Below are 14,784 nucleotides of genomic sequence, written 5' to 3' on the forward strand. Positions count from 1 at the left end.
GGGACTCGGGGCCTTGTTGTGTTGTTACAACCGGCCCTGCCTGACCACCCCCTGCGTCCCCAGGGGCTTCCTCACTGGGTGTGTATTAGTTTCCCAGAGCTGTCGGAACAAGCTACCACTAACTGAGTGGCTTCAGCAATAGAAGCGTATTGTCTCAGTTCCAGAGGCTCGAAGTCCAAGATCAAGGTGATGGCAAGGTCGGCTCCTCCTGAGGCCAGGGATGAGGGAGAATTTGTTCCAGGGCCTTCCCCTGGCTTCTGGGATCTGCTGTCAGCTCCTTGGCTTGTAGGAGCATAGCCCAGTCTCTCTGCCTTACATCTCCGCATGGCCGTCTCCCTGTGCCTCTGTGGCCAAATTACCCCTTTTATAGGGACACCGGTCATGTTGGATTAGGGGCCCACCCAACTCCGGGCTGACCCCATCCTTACTGATTACGTTTGCAACAGCCCCACTTCCAAATAAGGTCACATTCTGAGGTCCTGGGGGTTAGGACTTCAACATAGGAATTTCGGGGAGACAGTTCAACCCACGGCAGGTGATATAACAAAGTGTACCACATTATGTATACCTAAGCCCAATAATCCCTAAACTCGGGGCTCGTGGGTCAGAGCCATCCAGGGCAGGAGAAGGGAGTTCAGTCATCCACCAAGCACTTTTCCGTTTCCCTAAAGAGAGACGAGGCCCAGAATGGCAGGAATGTGTAGCATGCAGAGACCTTGCCCACACGGAGAAGAAGACGGATCCGAACAATAATGCCCCTTTCCTGGAGGGGAGGGCGCTCAGAGGGGCTGAGCAGAGCTAGACCTGGTGTAAGATGGGCTGGAGGATTCCCTTTGCACTAGGTCATCTGGAGGGGGCCACATGGTATCCCTGCTCAGATCTAGAATGAGAAAGAAGCAGTTGTGGCATTGTGGAAATCCCGGCCCCCTCGAACAAATGGGGACCTGGAACTGGGAGAGCTAGGTGGACGCAAAGCCAGTCACAGCAGGTGCACAGTGTGGGGCAGGGCTCCACGTGCTCAGAGGTGCAGGAAGTGGGTCTGCCCGTCACCACCTCCAAGCACGGAAGGGGGTGGCTCGGCGGCAGCCCGGCCCTGCCCCTCCACCAGAGCAGCATCCAGGCTGTGCGGATCCAGAGCATCTCTTTGCCTAGAGGCCCTGATGAAGGCCACACACTGGCTTTTCAGAGCAGGAGTCACTGTGTGGACCGTGGCCAGGGGCAAGTGACAAAGTCCTGGGCAGCACGGAACCGTGGAGAAGGGGTTCTGGGTCTGGGGGAGATGTAGAACTCCTCTTGTCCCATCTGCGGTGCAGGATCTGAGCCCCAGCACTTGGGCTGCTGTTGGTGGAACCAGGTTTCCATGTAGGAGCCTCTGGCTCCCTGAGCCTGGGTTTCTTGGTCTGTGAAATGGGAATAATTCCCGCTCTACAGAATCATTGTAAGAGGAGAGACCGTGCACATCAAGTACTTTGCCCAAAGGAGACACGCAACTAACTGGGAATTATTATTACTGAACCTGGCAGAGAATTGAGACTTTACATAAAATCTCTGAGAAGCAAACAAAATAAGTTTTATCTCTTAATTATCTAGCAGTGAAATTTTACATCGTCTCGAATCATTTTATTCTGTGAAATCTACAGAACCTGCAAATAATCATGTTGATCTTGCCGGATGGCTTAATGATATTTGGCTCTTTTAATAAGTCCTCTCGGGAGAGCCAAGAACACTAAGACTGAATTTAGCGACATACAGGAGAGCAGACATTTTGGAAAAGCCATTTGCCATCACATAGCAGCAATGTGTTGGCATTCAGCTATTTCATTGTTATTATTAGGTGTGAATTCTAAATTCAGGGTTTTTGTCCCCTTAAAGTCTATCACTTCCCAAAATAGGTTTCTTAAAAGTGCAGCTTTCCCAAATGCTAACAGCTCCGTTTCCCCATTCAGGCTAAGGAGGGCATGAGCAGAAACGAGGCCACGTTCTCCCACGAGGTCAGAGAGCAAGGGTAGCCAGTGGTTCTGGAAACAGGAAGCCAAACAGGGGGGCTTCAGAATGGGTTCATTAAGGGTCTGTTCCAAAAAGGGGTATTGCGGGACCTCTGGGTGGCTCAGTCGGTTAAGTGTCTGCCTTCAGCTCAGGTCATGATCCCGGGGTCCTGGGATCGAGCCCCGCTCAGCGGAGAGCCTGCTTCTCCCTCTGCCTGCCGCTCCCCCTGCTTGTGCTCTCTCTCTCTCTCTCTCTCTCTCTCTCTGGCAAATAAGTAAAATCTTTTTTAAAAGGGGAGGGCATGGCAATGGAGGCTTGAACCCTACCAGCTTTCTCTTCCTTCCCTTCATGAGCTTGTCCTCACAGCCTCAGCCCAAAGAAAGCCAAGGAAAGCATCCGGTTGGCGGCACAGAGTGATGGCCCAGGCTCAGTCTGTTTTGCGGCCTCACCCAGGCGGCCCGGCGCACTGAGAACCGCCGCTGCCTGCCATCATGCAGACAGCACGGGCCCCGGGGGAAGACAGGTGCCGGATCCCAGTTAGCGCACAGGAGGCGGACCTTCCTCTCTCACTCCCTGCTGTGTGACGCTGGGTGACCCCTTCTCCTCTCTGGGCCTCAGTTTCCTCATCTGGCAGTGGGCAGGGAGAGGGTAACTTGGGATTTCCAAGCTGTGGCCTTTTTGACCTTACATCCATGCTGGATAAGGTCCAGATATGGCCACCGGAGCTGGACACACTTGAGAAAGAGTAAGTGGCTTGATTTGGGGGGAATTCCATTTACACCGAGGAGGGCTTTCACTTCCTCACAGCCTGGCGTTACCACCATTGAGTGGAGTTTTTCAATGGACACGGGGGGACTTTCAGAAAAATGCCCCTTTGAGACATGGGCTGTATCTCCCACGTATCATGAGGTCACTTGAGGGTCCCCTGACTGCTGCCGTGGCCAAGGGCCACCAGAATCGGAACCCCGGGAAGAGGCCTTTGTCACCTACGGATTCTTCCTGATGCAAGATGTACTTTGAGCTTTGCAGAATGGTTGCAAAATTATTCTCAGCCCTCCCTCCCAGGCAGCCTTCTTAAGAGGGTGGAGCTGGATTTGAAGCAAAAGAATCAGTCTCTTCTAGTTGTAGAGATAATCTTATTCAACCGCCTCCTTTTTCATATAAAACCAACAGGCCCAAGGAAGGGAAATGACTTGCCCAGGGTCACATAGCAGGACGGGAGCAGAGTTGGAGCCAGCGGCCAGGACACAATTAGCCACTAGCCTGTTTCTTAGGTAAGCCTGGGTTCCAGAGTCAGACAGACCTGGGTTCAAATCCTGCCTTTGTAGTTTGCTGACCATGTGACCTTAGGCGAATTACTCAACCTCCTTGGACATCTATGGCCTCACACACAAAATGGAGGTAGTCCCATCTCCTGGGGTTCCCCGAAGTCACACGTGTAAAGTGCATGGTTGCTGCAGGAGCTGAAATGAACTAAGGGCCTGGTGGATGTCCACCGTCCATCCCTGTTACTGCTATGAGTTGTAGTCCAGGAGGCAGTCCCAGAGAAGCTGAGGCTTGGCCAGGAGGCTGTGCTCTCGGTAACGGGCTCCCCGTGTCTCCGCAGGCTGGTGGAGCTGTCCTCCTCGGTGCCCATCGGCTCCCACTGGGGGGTGCTGTCCAAGTGCTTGGCCTACAGCAAGGCCGCGTCTGACCCCTTCGTGTACTCCCTACTGCGACATCAGTACCGCAAAAGCTGCAAAGAGATTCTGAACAGGCTCCTCCACAGGCGCTCCCTGCGCTCCTCGGGCCTCGTGGGCGACTCCCACAGCCAGAACATCCTGCCGGTCTCTGAGTGAAGGACGTCGCTCTTGCTGGAGACTAAGGAATGAGACAGTTGGTGAGAAGCGGGGAGGGAGGGCTTGGGCTCCTGGGTGGACACCCCCAGCTGCCACCCACCTGTCCGGCCAGCGATTCCGGTTCCCTGGCTCACAGGGGCCCTGAAGCCTGCTTCCTGGTTCCTCAAGGGCAGAGGCTGGACTGTCCCTATTTTGCACCAAAGGATGACCATGGTTACTCACTCTGGGTTTTTCTTTTGGAGAAGCTCCTTTGGGCTCCTGGACTCACCAGAGACTCCCCAGGAGTGACGCTGAGTCTGGTCTTGATCAAGGACACGCAGTGCTGGTGGCAGGTGGGGAAGCATGGCATCCACCTGCTTCCTAACCACTAGGTGTTGGGGCTCCATGCTGAAGAATAGTGGTGGTCTCCATGGGACATCAGTCATGCTGAAAGTGCGGTTGGCAGTGGCCATTCGGCCTTACGTCCAGGATGGCTGCTCTTCTCCACGTGGTAGTGGCGGCTGCTTTAACCCAAATATTATCCAGCTGGGACTCACTAAATTGTGCTCAGCTGGGACTCTTGGGACCCTGAGCCCAAGGGGAAAATGTTTAACAACTAGCGGCTGCCCATTTGTTGCTGAGCAGTGGTCTTAGAGATGGTTACATTGGATTAAACTCTGGTCCCCCACATCCCCGCAAAAGCTAACGTCTGTGTGTGTAGACAATCTTAGCATGAAAATGATTCAAATAGGCAGGTAATACATGTGATAATGTTCTTGGAGGTCTGACCTTGAACTCACCTTCTTCTGATTCACACGTCATAACTATTGGAGCCAAGGAGAGGCAGGAGGAAGGTGGCTGCCTGGTGCCCCCACCCCTGGGTGTGACCCGATTTTGCAGGAGGCTTTTCACCTTGTCTCACACATCTCGTCCGGCACATTCTGTGAGAGCCACCCACAAGAACTGACCTGAGCGGGGTTTTAGCGTTGGTTCTAAGGCACTGGGTTCCAGGATCCCAGTGGCTCCACGTCTAGTCTCCGTGAGTCTATCAACAAGAAGTCGAGGCTGTCCCAGGTGATCAAGAAAGTGCCCTGTGCTAGTGAAGGGAGAGTGACATTTTTATTGACAATGATAACTTCAATACCTATGCCAACCCATTGGCAGCCCCATCTTGATTTATGGAAAGCCAAGGTGAGTGGGCTGAGATTTTTGCCCATCCGTCTTTGTTTATTATTTCGGAAGACGTGTGAATGCTAAGAGCAGTTATTTCTTGGTCCTCTGTTCTGATGCCTCTAGGTAGAAAGGATGGGGAGCCACAGACTCCGAGGGCTCATTCTCTCTTTCCAGCTCTGTGTGTCCTAACTTTGGAAGTGCAGGGGGGAGGACACGGTCCAGCAGGGACCAACTGGGAAGAGCCTGACACTTTTTACTGCCAGGGGTCCCCAGTATGGAAAGACAGAGAAGTTTCATGCACATCTCCTTGAAAAGATGTTGTCTGATTTACCTTAGCTTCCCATTTAGAAAACAGATAGCTGAGCCTGGCCTAGTCTTGCCTACTTTCAAGGTTTTCATGGAGACTAGAACAGGGACAGATGTAGCTTCCCAGGCCTTGGCACCTGTCAGTTATAGTTGGAGGTGTGCTCACACCTGCCTGGAGGAGCCCGTGGGGCATGTTCTCCCCCCAGTTCCATGTTCAGGGACATCACATTGGTAGCTTGAAATCAGCCGTGATGGGAATATTTAGGCCAAGAAAATCAGCAAAGTCTAAAACCAGGACTTTTGCTCCACAGAGAGCTGGTTGTTCAGCACCTAGCCCCGCACACCACTCCCGAGACATGACGTTGTGTGTTCCTGAAAACTTGCTCTGATTCAGAGCACATTTGTTTGAATCGAGTTTGAATCACAGTCGACATTCATTTTTGTGAACTTTCCTAGTGACAAGCAGCTGTTCACTCCCACCCCGCTTGTCCCAACACCAAAGGTACCGATGAGGTTGAAAACAAGTATGGAGTCAAGAAGATAGCCACAATTGAATCTGACAATCTCCCTTTTCACGCAAATCTTCTCAAAATTGGGCAACAGAGGAGTAGTGACCTAGTAGATGAGGCCACTAGACAGTCAATTTCAAGCAGCAAAATGTGTTTTCATCGATGTCGGGGAATGACTCTGTCAAGTCCTCTTTCTGCTTGTTCTATATAGGCAACCTATTATACTCCCAGATGCAACTAGATCTCTTTTACCTCTTCTTGAGCTAAAAAACAAAGCAAAACAAAACAAAAGATCTGTCACCCACAACACCACGCATTTTAAAAAGATACATGTCATAATTTTTGCCAAGCCCATAGACTGCTAAAACAAAACCCACAATAAAACGAGTTGTATTGGCATCATGTAGACAAAAGCCCAGATAAGTCAGCCGAGGGGGTGTTTTCACTATTGTTCAGACAGGCATTAAAAGCCAAGGAGAAGCAAGGAGAAAAACATGACATTAGGGGTCAGCACCAACCAACTCTGCTGTAATTACCCTTAGATGAATGTTGGTATTCATCTATATCAGTCTATAAAATTGTCCCCTGGCTTCCTTATTCCCAGGTGAATTATCTACCTCATTTGGTAATTTAATTTATCAAACGTAACATGGGTTTCTCAGGTAAAACACTCTGAAACAGCAAGATCAGCGGGCCTGGGAATACTTACTTGACTTCAGTCTTGCCTGAGGCTCGATGTGTAAGGGCCAAACTCCGGTGGACAGCTGGATCAGGAAGCTTGGAACTGACGCCTGGCCTGGGGGTGGGGGGGGGCGTCCGATTCCTGGCCCCCCACACAGGGCTCTGTTTCTAGCCCTACATGATCAGAAATGTAGATTTAATTTGTTTAATTTAAAATGTAGATTTAAACCGACCCCGGGTGGCTCTTTCAGTCACTTTGCAACTACTCCATCTTTTTCTTGCACTTCTTCTAGAAGGAGAGGACGTCAGAGCCCTAGGACCCCCCTAAGGGACTGCCAGCTCAGGTGAGGGTCATGGCATCTGGGGTTTGTGTGTCTCGTGGTCAGCTGACCTCCCAAAGCTGTGCCACTAAAAGCCAGCCTGTTTTTACTTAGAAGGCAGCTGGGTCCTGAGGGAAGTTGACTTGAGCCACCGGATACCAACGGTCCATGCCTTCTGGGATTCAGCTCAGTCTCCTGTCACCCTGAGCAATAAACCTCTCTCCTCGTGTTTCTGAAATTAGTTTTCTTTTCATGGTGCCTTTCTCTCTGAGAGAAGACAGACAGAACAGGCCAAGCCTACGTGGGGGCAGGTAGAGAATGCCTGGGGTGTGGCCTGTGGCCCTGCATTTCTAGAATTTAACCCAAATGCAGGATAATCCAGATGGCTTATTGTTTTAATGAGGATATTTTATTAGGTGCCAGAAATTCCTTGCATCGGCTCCTTTCCTTTGGACCGTGAGCACCACAGGGAAGAGCGAGGTCCCGGATATATTTGCGGCTCCCACCGCTTCCCTGGAAGGTCTAAAGCATCTGGAACAGCCTTTGGCTCTTGAACTTCATTATCCACAAGAATCACCAAGGGAGCTTGTTTAAAAATGCAGATTCCTGTACCCCCTCCCTGGAGATTGGTCCAAGGAGGGCTGGGCAGGACCTGGGATTCTGCATTTTCAGACATCCGTGCCCAGGTGACTGCTGCAGGGGGCTTCCCAACTCTTCCCCGAGAATGGGGATCTTGGACACCTGGATAAACTCCATGGAAAGCTGGACCTTTCTAAATATCTCTGTTTCGTCCTGTATCTTTCCTCAGATCTCCAGATAGTTCAATCTCCAGCCTCATTTAAGGGCTGAGTCATTTCGCTCTCAGGGCGACATAGCGCTCACTCCGTGAAATTCTAAAAACCCATCTTCAGAGACTCAGGTGGAAAAGCTGCCCCCCCCAAAGGTATTTGCAAAGCTGCCTCATTCCATTCCGTGGGGCTCCCGGGTAGTAAGCACGGGCGTCCGCGGGGTGTCGGCAGAGGATGGGCCGGGACACTTTGTTAGAGAGCAGGAAGCTGGCGCTCAGAGGGTCCCATGGGGACACTTGCTTGGGTCTCGACTGCACCTCTGCTGGGGCAGCCTGGCTGTGGGAGCCGACGGCATCTTGCCCCCCTGCCGCTAACCACAGCTAGCCCAGTGCTCTTGCCACCCAGCCTCCCTCCCCCGCAGCGGAGCCAGGCCAGGGAGGCCGGGCCAGAAGGAGACAGTGCCGGAGGCCGGCCCCTGGGTGCGGGTCTGTGTTCGGTTCCCCACTTCATCCAGCAAGGCTGACCCGGCCACGTCCCCCCGGGAGCAGCTCCTTGTCATGACCATCGTCCATAGTCCTAACAGCTCGTGTGCACTGAGTGAAGCCTACAAGCCAGCGCCGGGCTGAGGGTTTTCGGGTCGTGTTTCCACGAGTCCTCACCGTGACCCCAGGATGTAGGTACTGTCATCTCCTTTTCAGACCTCTGAGAAGATCTGTAAATCCTGGGGCGGCAGTTAGAGACACGTGAGGGGCAACGCAAAACAGGGCCATGGTCTCCAGAAGGGAAGGCTAGTGCCAGTGGGGAGTCCCCAGCAGCACCCAGCTCGAGGCAGCTGGAGGCACAGCGGGCGTCTGTCCATCAGCAGCAGAGAACACCTGGCTCCCACTTCTGTGCTAACACCCCCACCCACCAGCCGGGCCCCGGGGCCCCTGCCTCGCTCGGCCGCCGCCTGCTTGGAAAGGACTTCTCCGGACTTCTCTTCCTCTAGGGGAGTTCGGGGGGAGAGGGGGAGGCTGAGCAGCCACCTCTGTACCCGGGATTATGGTTCCCAGGAAATCTATCTGACCAGATGTCTTCGGTGTCTGAGGGCTCGCTGTCAACCTGAATTTTCCTGAAACTCTGGGCCAACAGCCCTCACGACATCAGAACAACACAGCAGCGTCCTGGCACCAAAGTCAACCTCATGTCCTGAAGCCGGAAGGGTTTCCGTGGAAGACACTGGTGTTGGCTTAGGACCCCGGGCTGAGCTGGCCAGGAGGAGAGGTTGGGTGGAGGTGGCCTCCCTGGTTTGCTTTTAAGGGTTCAGAGGGGAAACTTGGCTGGGAGCCACGTGGCTTGTGGCTCTCCACGTCCCCAGCGGGCTCCCACTTTCTCTCAAGACCGACTGGCCTTTTAGCCCCAGAAGAGCTAGGCCATCCCTTGGCCAGCCGCCTTTGCTCTGGTGCCGGGGGAAGGAAGGGAAGCAGGAAGCTCAGGCTTGCTGTTGCCTCTCCACTTCAGACGGAGCCATGAGGTCAAAGGCCTCCTCGTGCCTCCTTCCACAAATACAGGGCACGAAATTGCTCATCTTCCTGGGGAATCTGTATCAGGACAGGGAAGTGGCTGGGACACGTGGTTTCGGGCAGCCTGACCTAGACATCACGGCAGACGCGGCGGTCTGCGGGGGGTGCAGGGGGTGGAGGGGTCCAGGAAAGCAGAGTCCTGGAGCCGTTCAGGGAGTACCATGTGGCAGCTGCAGGCTCCAGCCCAGAACTGCAGAAATACGTGCCTGACACTCCTCAGATGTTTCCTGAGCACCTTCTGTGTGCCCGGCCCTGCACTGTGCCAGCCTCTGGGGGAGACAGGAAATTACAGCGTAAGCGGGGCTGCCCCGGGAGGGGTAAGCACACCGCTGGGGGGTGCAGAGGGAGGGCTGAAGCGCTTGGCCAGTGGGGAAGGAGGGTTCTGGAAGGCTTTTTAGAGACAATGACATTGGCCCAGAACACGTAGTAGGGAAGAACATAGGACAAGACACAGAGGAGAGGTGAAGGTGCCCGGTAAGGAGTCTTATGGGCTAAGGGCTTAGTGCGTGTTCAGGATTGGTGTCAAGTGAGCCCAGAGGACAGAAAGCGCCTCCTGAGGGAGTGAACGTGATCTGTGGTCCGTGGAAGATGATCCAAGTCTTGAAGTTAGGAGTACCAAAATGAGATCTCTTAGAGAAAACGTGGGCGCGGGGGGGGGGGGGGGGGGGGGAGTCTACATGCATTTAGCTATCAAAAAAGAAAAGGAAGAGAAGAACAAAGGAAGGAAGGCAAGAGGGAGGGAAGTAAGGAAGGAAGGAAGGGAGGAAGGAAGGGAGGGAGGGAGGAAGGACAAAAATGCATTGCATTTATTTTGAGGAGCATCTACATTTAACTGTGAGCAGGAGGAGGGCATAATTCATTCTTCAGAAACCAAGCACACTTGGCCAGGGCACCTCCCTGACAATATACACGAGTGGACACAAAGGTGTATCTTCAGGATACATATGCAGAATCACTACAGGGTCCTAATGGGCACTACCACGTACCCCCGGGGCCACCAGGAACAACCATATTTGCGAAAGTTGTCCTGTGCCGTGTGGCACTTCAGCTCCACCCCCTTCACACCCACACTGTCATCAGGCTTTGTACAATCAGCTCACGCGGAGCGTCATGTAAAGATGTCTCTAGCATTTCAAGGTCAAACATTACGAATCTACTCAATCTTAGCAGTGCTGTAGTTTATCACGTATACCCATCTTTAAGGATTTTTTAAAATAATTTAGATTGTCAACTCAAATGACTCTGCACACCTTTGGGAATGCTTGTGCTCTTAGGAAGACTGAGTTGTGACATTTCCTGAGTCCTTTGTCCCTCGGGCCCGTGACTCTATAGTCAGGATCTTATTTCTCCCCTGGTGCAGAAGAGCTGTTGCATGTATTCAAGAGAACCTCAAGTCCATGTTTCTGATAGTTTCAAAGAACCCAGAATCTGTATTTGGACATGGAAGCTCACTCTGATCATCACCATCAAGGCCCTGGCCTCAGTCTCACCCCATCCTGTCCAGAGGGATTGTGTCTGGGAGAGCATCAGATGCCATCATGATGGCACGCCATTGATTCCTTCATCTAAGCCGGTCCATTTCCTGATGACCAGAGCAAAGCGATGGATGGGTCATGCCTGGCTAAAATACCAAACACCCAGTCCCTAAAGGCTCAGCCTGCCATTGCCTTACCTTCAAGTCATTTAATACCAAATCCCTGCTTTAATTACTTGTAACCAAACCCCATGCTCTAAAAACCTTTAAATGCCAAGTTCCCCTGAAAACTGAAATCATTCCAAACCTCAACAATCCTGTTTTACAACAAGCATGTAAATATAACCTCTTCTGGAACATTTGAGGGACATTTAATGAGGATGGTGTCTCGCCAAGCCCATCAGGGTTTCCCCAGGGGAAACCTGGTTAATTGCAGAATTGCACAAACAGCATTGGCAGTCCAGTGACACATCATAAAGGTGCCTTGCCTTCCCCTCATTACCCCACGGAGCGTTCTTCTAAATATTGGAATAGGCCCATCTTTACATTTGTAGGATCATTTGGGAGAAGAGAATGAAACCCTTGCCATTTGGACGTGCGTTACCCATTTTGGTGAGACAGCTCCCAGGAGGACATAAATCTATCCCTCTGTTGTGTCCTGTGGAGGTCAATCTCCCTGTTCATCCTCCTGAATGGAGCATGCCCATCTCCCACACAGAGGTTTACCCTGCTCAGTGCCCAGTGGGAGAACCATCACTTCTCTTGAGAGGAGACTAGTTAGATTTCACCCTTGGAACTCTTAGAAGCTCCACATAATGAGAGCACCAAAGTCAAATTCTCGGCTTACCTTGAGTTTTCATAGATTTCATTATTTTTTGGTGTCTGTGCCAAGTGGGGTGGGGGACTTACACTGTCCATAGCTTGGGGCATCCAGAGGACAGGCCAGTAGATGACAAAAGGGAGCCCACATTAAAGAAACCTAAGGTATGTGCCACCTCATTTAGGATTCCACGTGGAAATGTAGTTTATATTTGGATACTTGAAAAATACTTTCGGAAACCAGGATTTAGAAAAATAAAAGAGATTTCATTCCTGGAGACAAAGTGATCTGGCTCCTGTACAATGTTCTATCCCTAATGTCAGACCCATAGGAAAATGGATATGTTTATGTTGGAGCAAATGTGCCCATGAACACGTGCGTCGTGATTCTGTGTGCCCATGAGTATATGCGTATGGGTCAATGTTCACAAACTCAAACAGCTGCATACTGAGTATAAAAAAAAAATGAAGCAAAATTTTAGCAGTCTCTAATGTTTGTTAACATTGTAGCTTTAACTTTATTTTCTCCTAATTTATTAAACAGAAATATAGCTCCATTAAACACACACACACACATATTATTAGAAGTCCTCCCAATGTGACAATATTACCTTTCATGTAATACACTTGCCAACACTGTTTTTCTGTTGCAACGGGACTCAAGATTTTTGAATCCAAGGCCAATGTTGCCTGCTCTGTTTACAATGGCTTGTGTTTTGTGAAAACATATCAAATGTTGTAATATATTTTTATGATAGAATCGATAGTTAATATGGGGGGGAGTATATATTGTGATTCTGTCCAATAAAGCCTCCTGTTATAAAATCTTGTCCATACTTTGATGACCTGGTGTGAACACATTTTTATCATGTACAGGTTAATTGTCAGAAATGCTGGCTTTACATAACTTCATGGTGGGACATAAGTGTATACTTCTTTTATCTCTTATCTTCCTGTATCGGATTCTATTTTCTCTCCCATCTCCACTCCGCAGATGCCCCGGCCCTCACACAGCCTTCTGAGGGGTAGGTCTTCATCCTTTGGGGCCATCTCTTGACTCACCCAAGCCCACAGCAGCCACCCCCTCCCAAACACACTTGCCCAGGGACTGACTGCCTGTCCCTGGGAGACGCATCCCCCACCCCTCCCAGATACCATGCAACTTGGCCACTTTGGGCCCGGTTCCTTAGACTTTGCTAGATGACTAATTGCTGACAGTAACCAGGTATCGTGCGGTATTAAGCATCTCCAGCACCTCCTCAAGGACCCACAGTCCCTGCCCCGATCTCACTGGGCCCACAGATGCCTCCAGAATGGCCACCACACAGGAGGCATCCCTTCCCTAGATGAGCTTGGGGTGTGCCCCACAGATATCCTCTCAGGGTGGGGTCCAGACCACTGCTCGCATGGGGCCTCTTCGGGCCCTGCGGAGCTGAGCTGAGCACCCAGTTGCATCGAGGAGGGCTGGGGTGGCCTCAGGGGAGTGGCGTGTGGGTCCCAGCCCAGGCCCCAGGGGAACAAGGAAGAAAGAGGAGGGAACTGGAATGTCCTGGCAATGGGATGTCCCAGCCAACGAGAGCCTCGTCACTACCAGGGGACATCTCTGGGGTTGGCAGCAGGAGGAAAGACCCTTATGCTAAGGGTATGAAGAGTTTCAGGTTCCTGAGAACCTCTGAGAACCTATGTGTTCCAGATGCTGTGCTAAATCCTTCCAGAGCATCACCTTCTTCAATTCCCTAATACTCCTACGAGGTTGGTTTTATTTCTTATAACCATTTTCCAGTTGAGTATTTGTGATGGTTAATTTCATTGATCAACTTGACTGGATCATGGGGTGCCCAGGTATTTGGCTGAACCTTATTTCTGGGTGTGTCTGTGAGGGTGTTTCCAGATGAAATTAGCACTTGAATCAGTGGGGTTCAGTAAAACAATATATCCTCCCAGTGAGGGTGGGCCCCACTCAGTTCCTCCAGGTCTTGAATAGAACAAAAAGGAGGAGGAAGGATCTGCCCCTTCTGCCCAAACTATTTGATCCAGGATATTGATCTGCTCTTGCCTTTGGCTACCCTGCTTCTCGGGGACTTGGACCTGGAGTGAATTACATTGATGGCTCTCCTGGGTTTCCAGCTTGCAGAGGGCAGATGAGAGGACTTCTCACCCTCCAAAATTGCATGAGCCAATTCCTAGAATAAATTTATATGTGTGTGCATGTGTGTCTGTATCTGTTAGTTCTGTTTCTCTAGAGAACCCTGACTGACACAGAAACCTACAGGGTTGGAAAGGCTCATGGAAGGTCCCATGGCTGCCGTGTGGGGAACCACCTCCAGCTCCACCAGCCTCTCACTTCTGCAGGGCCACTACAGTCAGGCTGGTGGGCTCCCAAGCAAGCATTATCCTTCAGCAGCAATATCCATGCTACTATTTACTATTTCCCTCTTTGTTGACTTCCAGCAAGAGTTGAAGATGAATATGAACAAGTTCTGTCCCAAGCCTCTAATTTACTTGGTTTGATCTCATACAAGTCTCTTCCCTCTCTCGGCTCCAGATTTCTCATCTTCAAAAATAAAGTTGTGGTGTAAATCAGGCATATAAATCAATGGAGAAGAATAGAGAGTCCGGAAATAGACCCAACATGTACATGGTCCATTGATTCTGACAAAGTTGCTAAAGCAGTTCAGTAGGAGAAAGGATCATCTTTGTAGATGGATATTACTGGAGTGTCTGCATATTCACATGAAGAAATAATAAACCTGACCCATCCCTCAGCCCGTGCACTGAGCTTGACTTGAGATGTATCATACACCCAAATGTTGTAAAGACTAAAACCATGCAGCTTCCAGAAGAAAACATAGGAGAAGAGCCTTGCAACTTTGGGGCAGGCCAATATGTCTTTGATGCAAAAAGCATGACTGCAGAAAGTCAATTACCAGTAAGAAAGTGAAAAGACAAGCTATAGAAATAGGGAGAATATTTGCAATATATGTGTCTGGCAAAAGAATCATACCCAGAATATGTAAGAAGACAACCCAATAACAAGGGGTGAAAGTTTCAGATAGACGCTTCCAAAGAAGAGCCAACAAGCACAGAGAAAGGTGCTCAACATCATGAGCCACTGGGAAAGTGCAAATTAAAACCGCGTGAGATCCCACTACCCAGGGAATGACTGAAATTAAAGCTTAGCAATAGCGAGTGCTGGGAGGACTGGAACAACAGGAAGTCCCATCCTTGCTGGCAGGAAGGCACCATGACACGACCACTTTGGAAAGCAGTCTGGCAATTTCTTATAAAGGTAAACTTACACTTAACGACAGGATCCAGCAATTCCACTCCTCAGATTTCCCAGGAGAAA

At 50.7% G+C, this 14,784-nt stretch overlaps 1 protein-coding gene across 3 annotated transcripts in view; it reads left to right on the forward strand.

Moving 5' to 3' along the window:
- The window catches only part of GPR26 (G protein-coupled receptor 26), a 30,499-nt gene extending 20,681 nt beyond the window's left edge, over positions 1–9,818 (forward strand). For 2 of the 3 annotated variants that reach the window (XM_032423121.1, XM_032423122.1), the window contains one exon: positions 3,593–9,818. In XM_032423121.1, coding sequence (XP_032279012.1) covers positions 3,593–3,824 — 232 coding nt within the window. In that variant the 3' untranslated portion in view covers positions 3,825–9,818. The remainder of the gene's footprint in view (positions 1–3,592) is intronic. The other variant, XR_004301681.1, reaches the window with a different exon arrangement.
- The last annotated feature ends 4,966 nt before the right edge of the window (positions 9,819–14,784 follow it).

Source organism: Phoca vitulina, unplaced genomic scaffold (assembly GCF_004348235.1).
Source record: "Phoca vitulina isolate PV1807 unplaced genomic scaffold, GSC_HSeal_1.0 scaffold28, whole genome shotgun sequence".
In the NCBI taxonomy this organism is placed as follows: domain Eukaryota; kingdom Metazoa; phylum Chordata; class Mammalia; order Carnivora; family Phocidae; genus Phoca; species Phoca vitulina.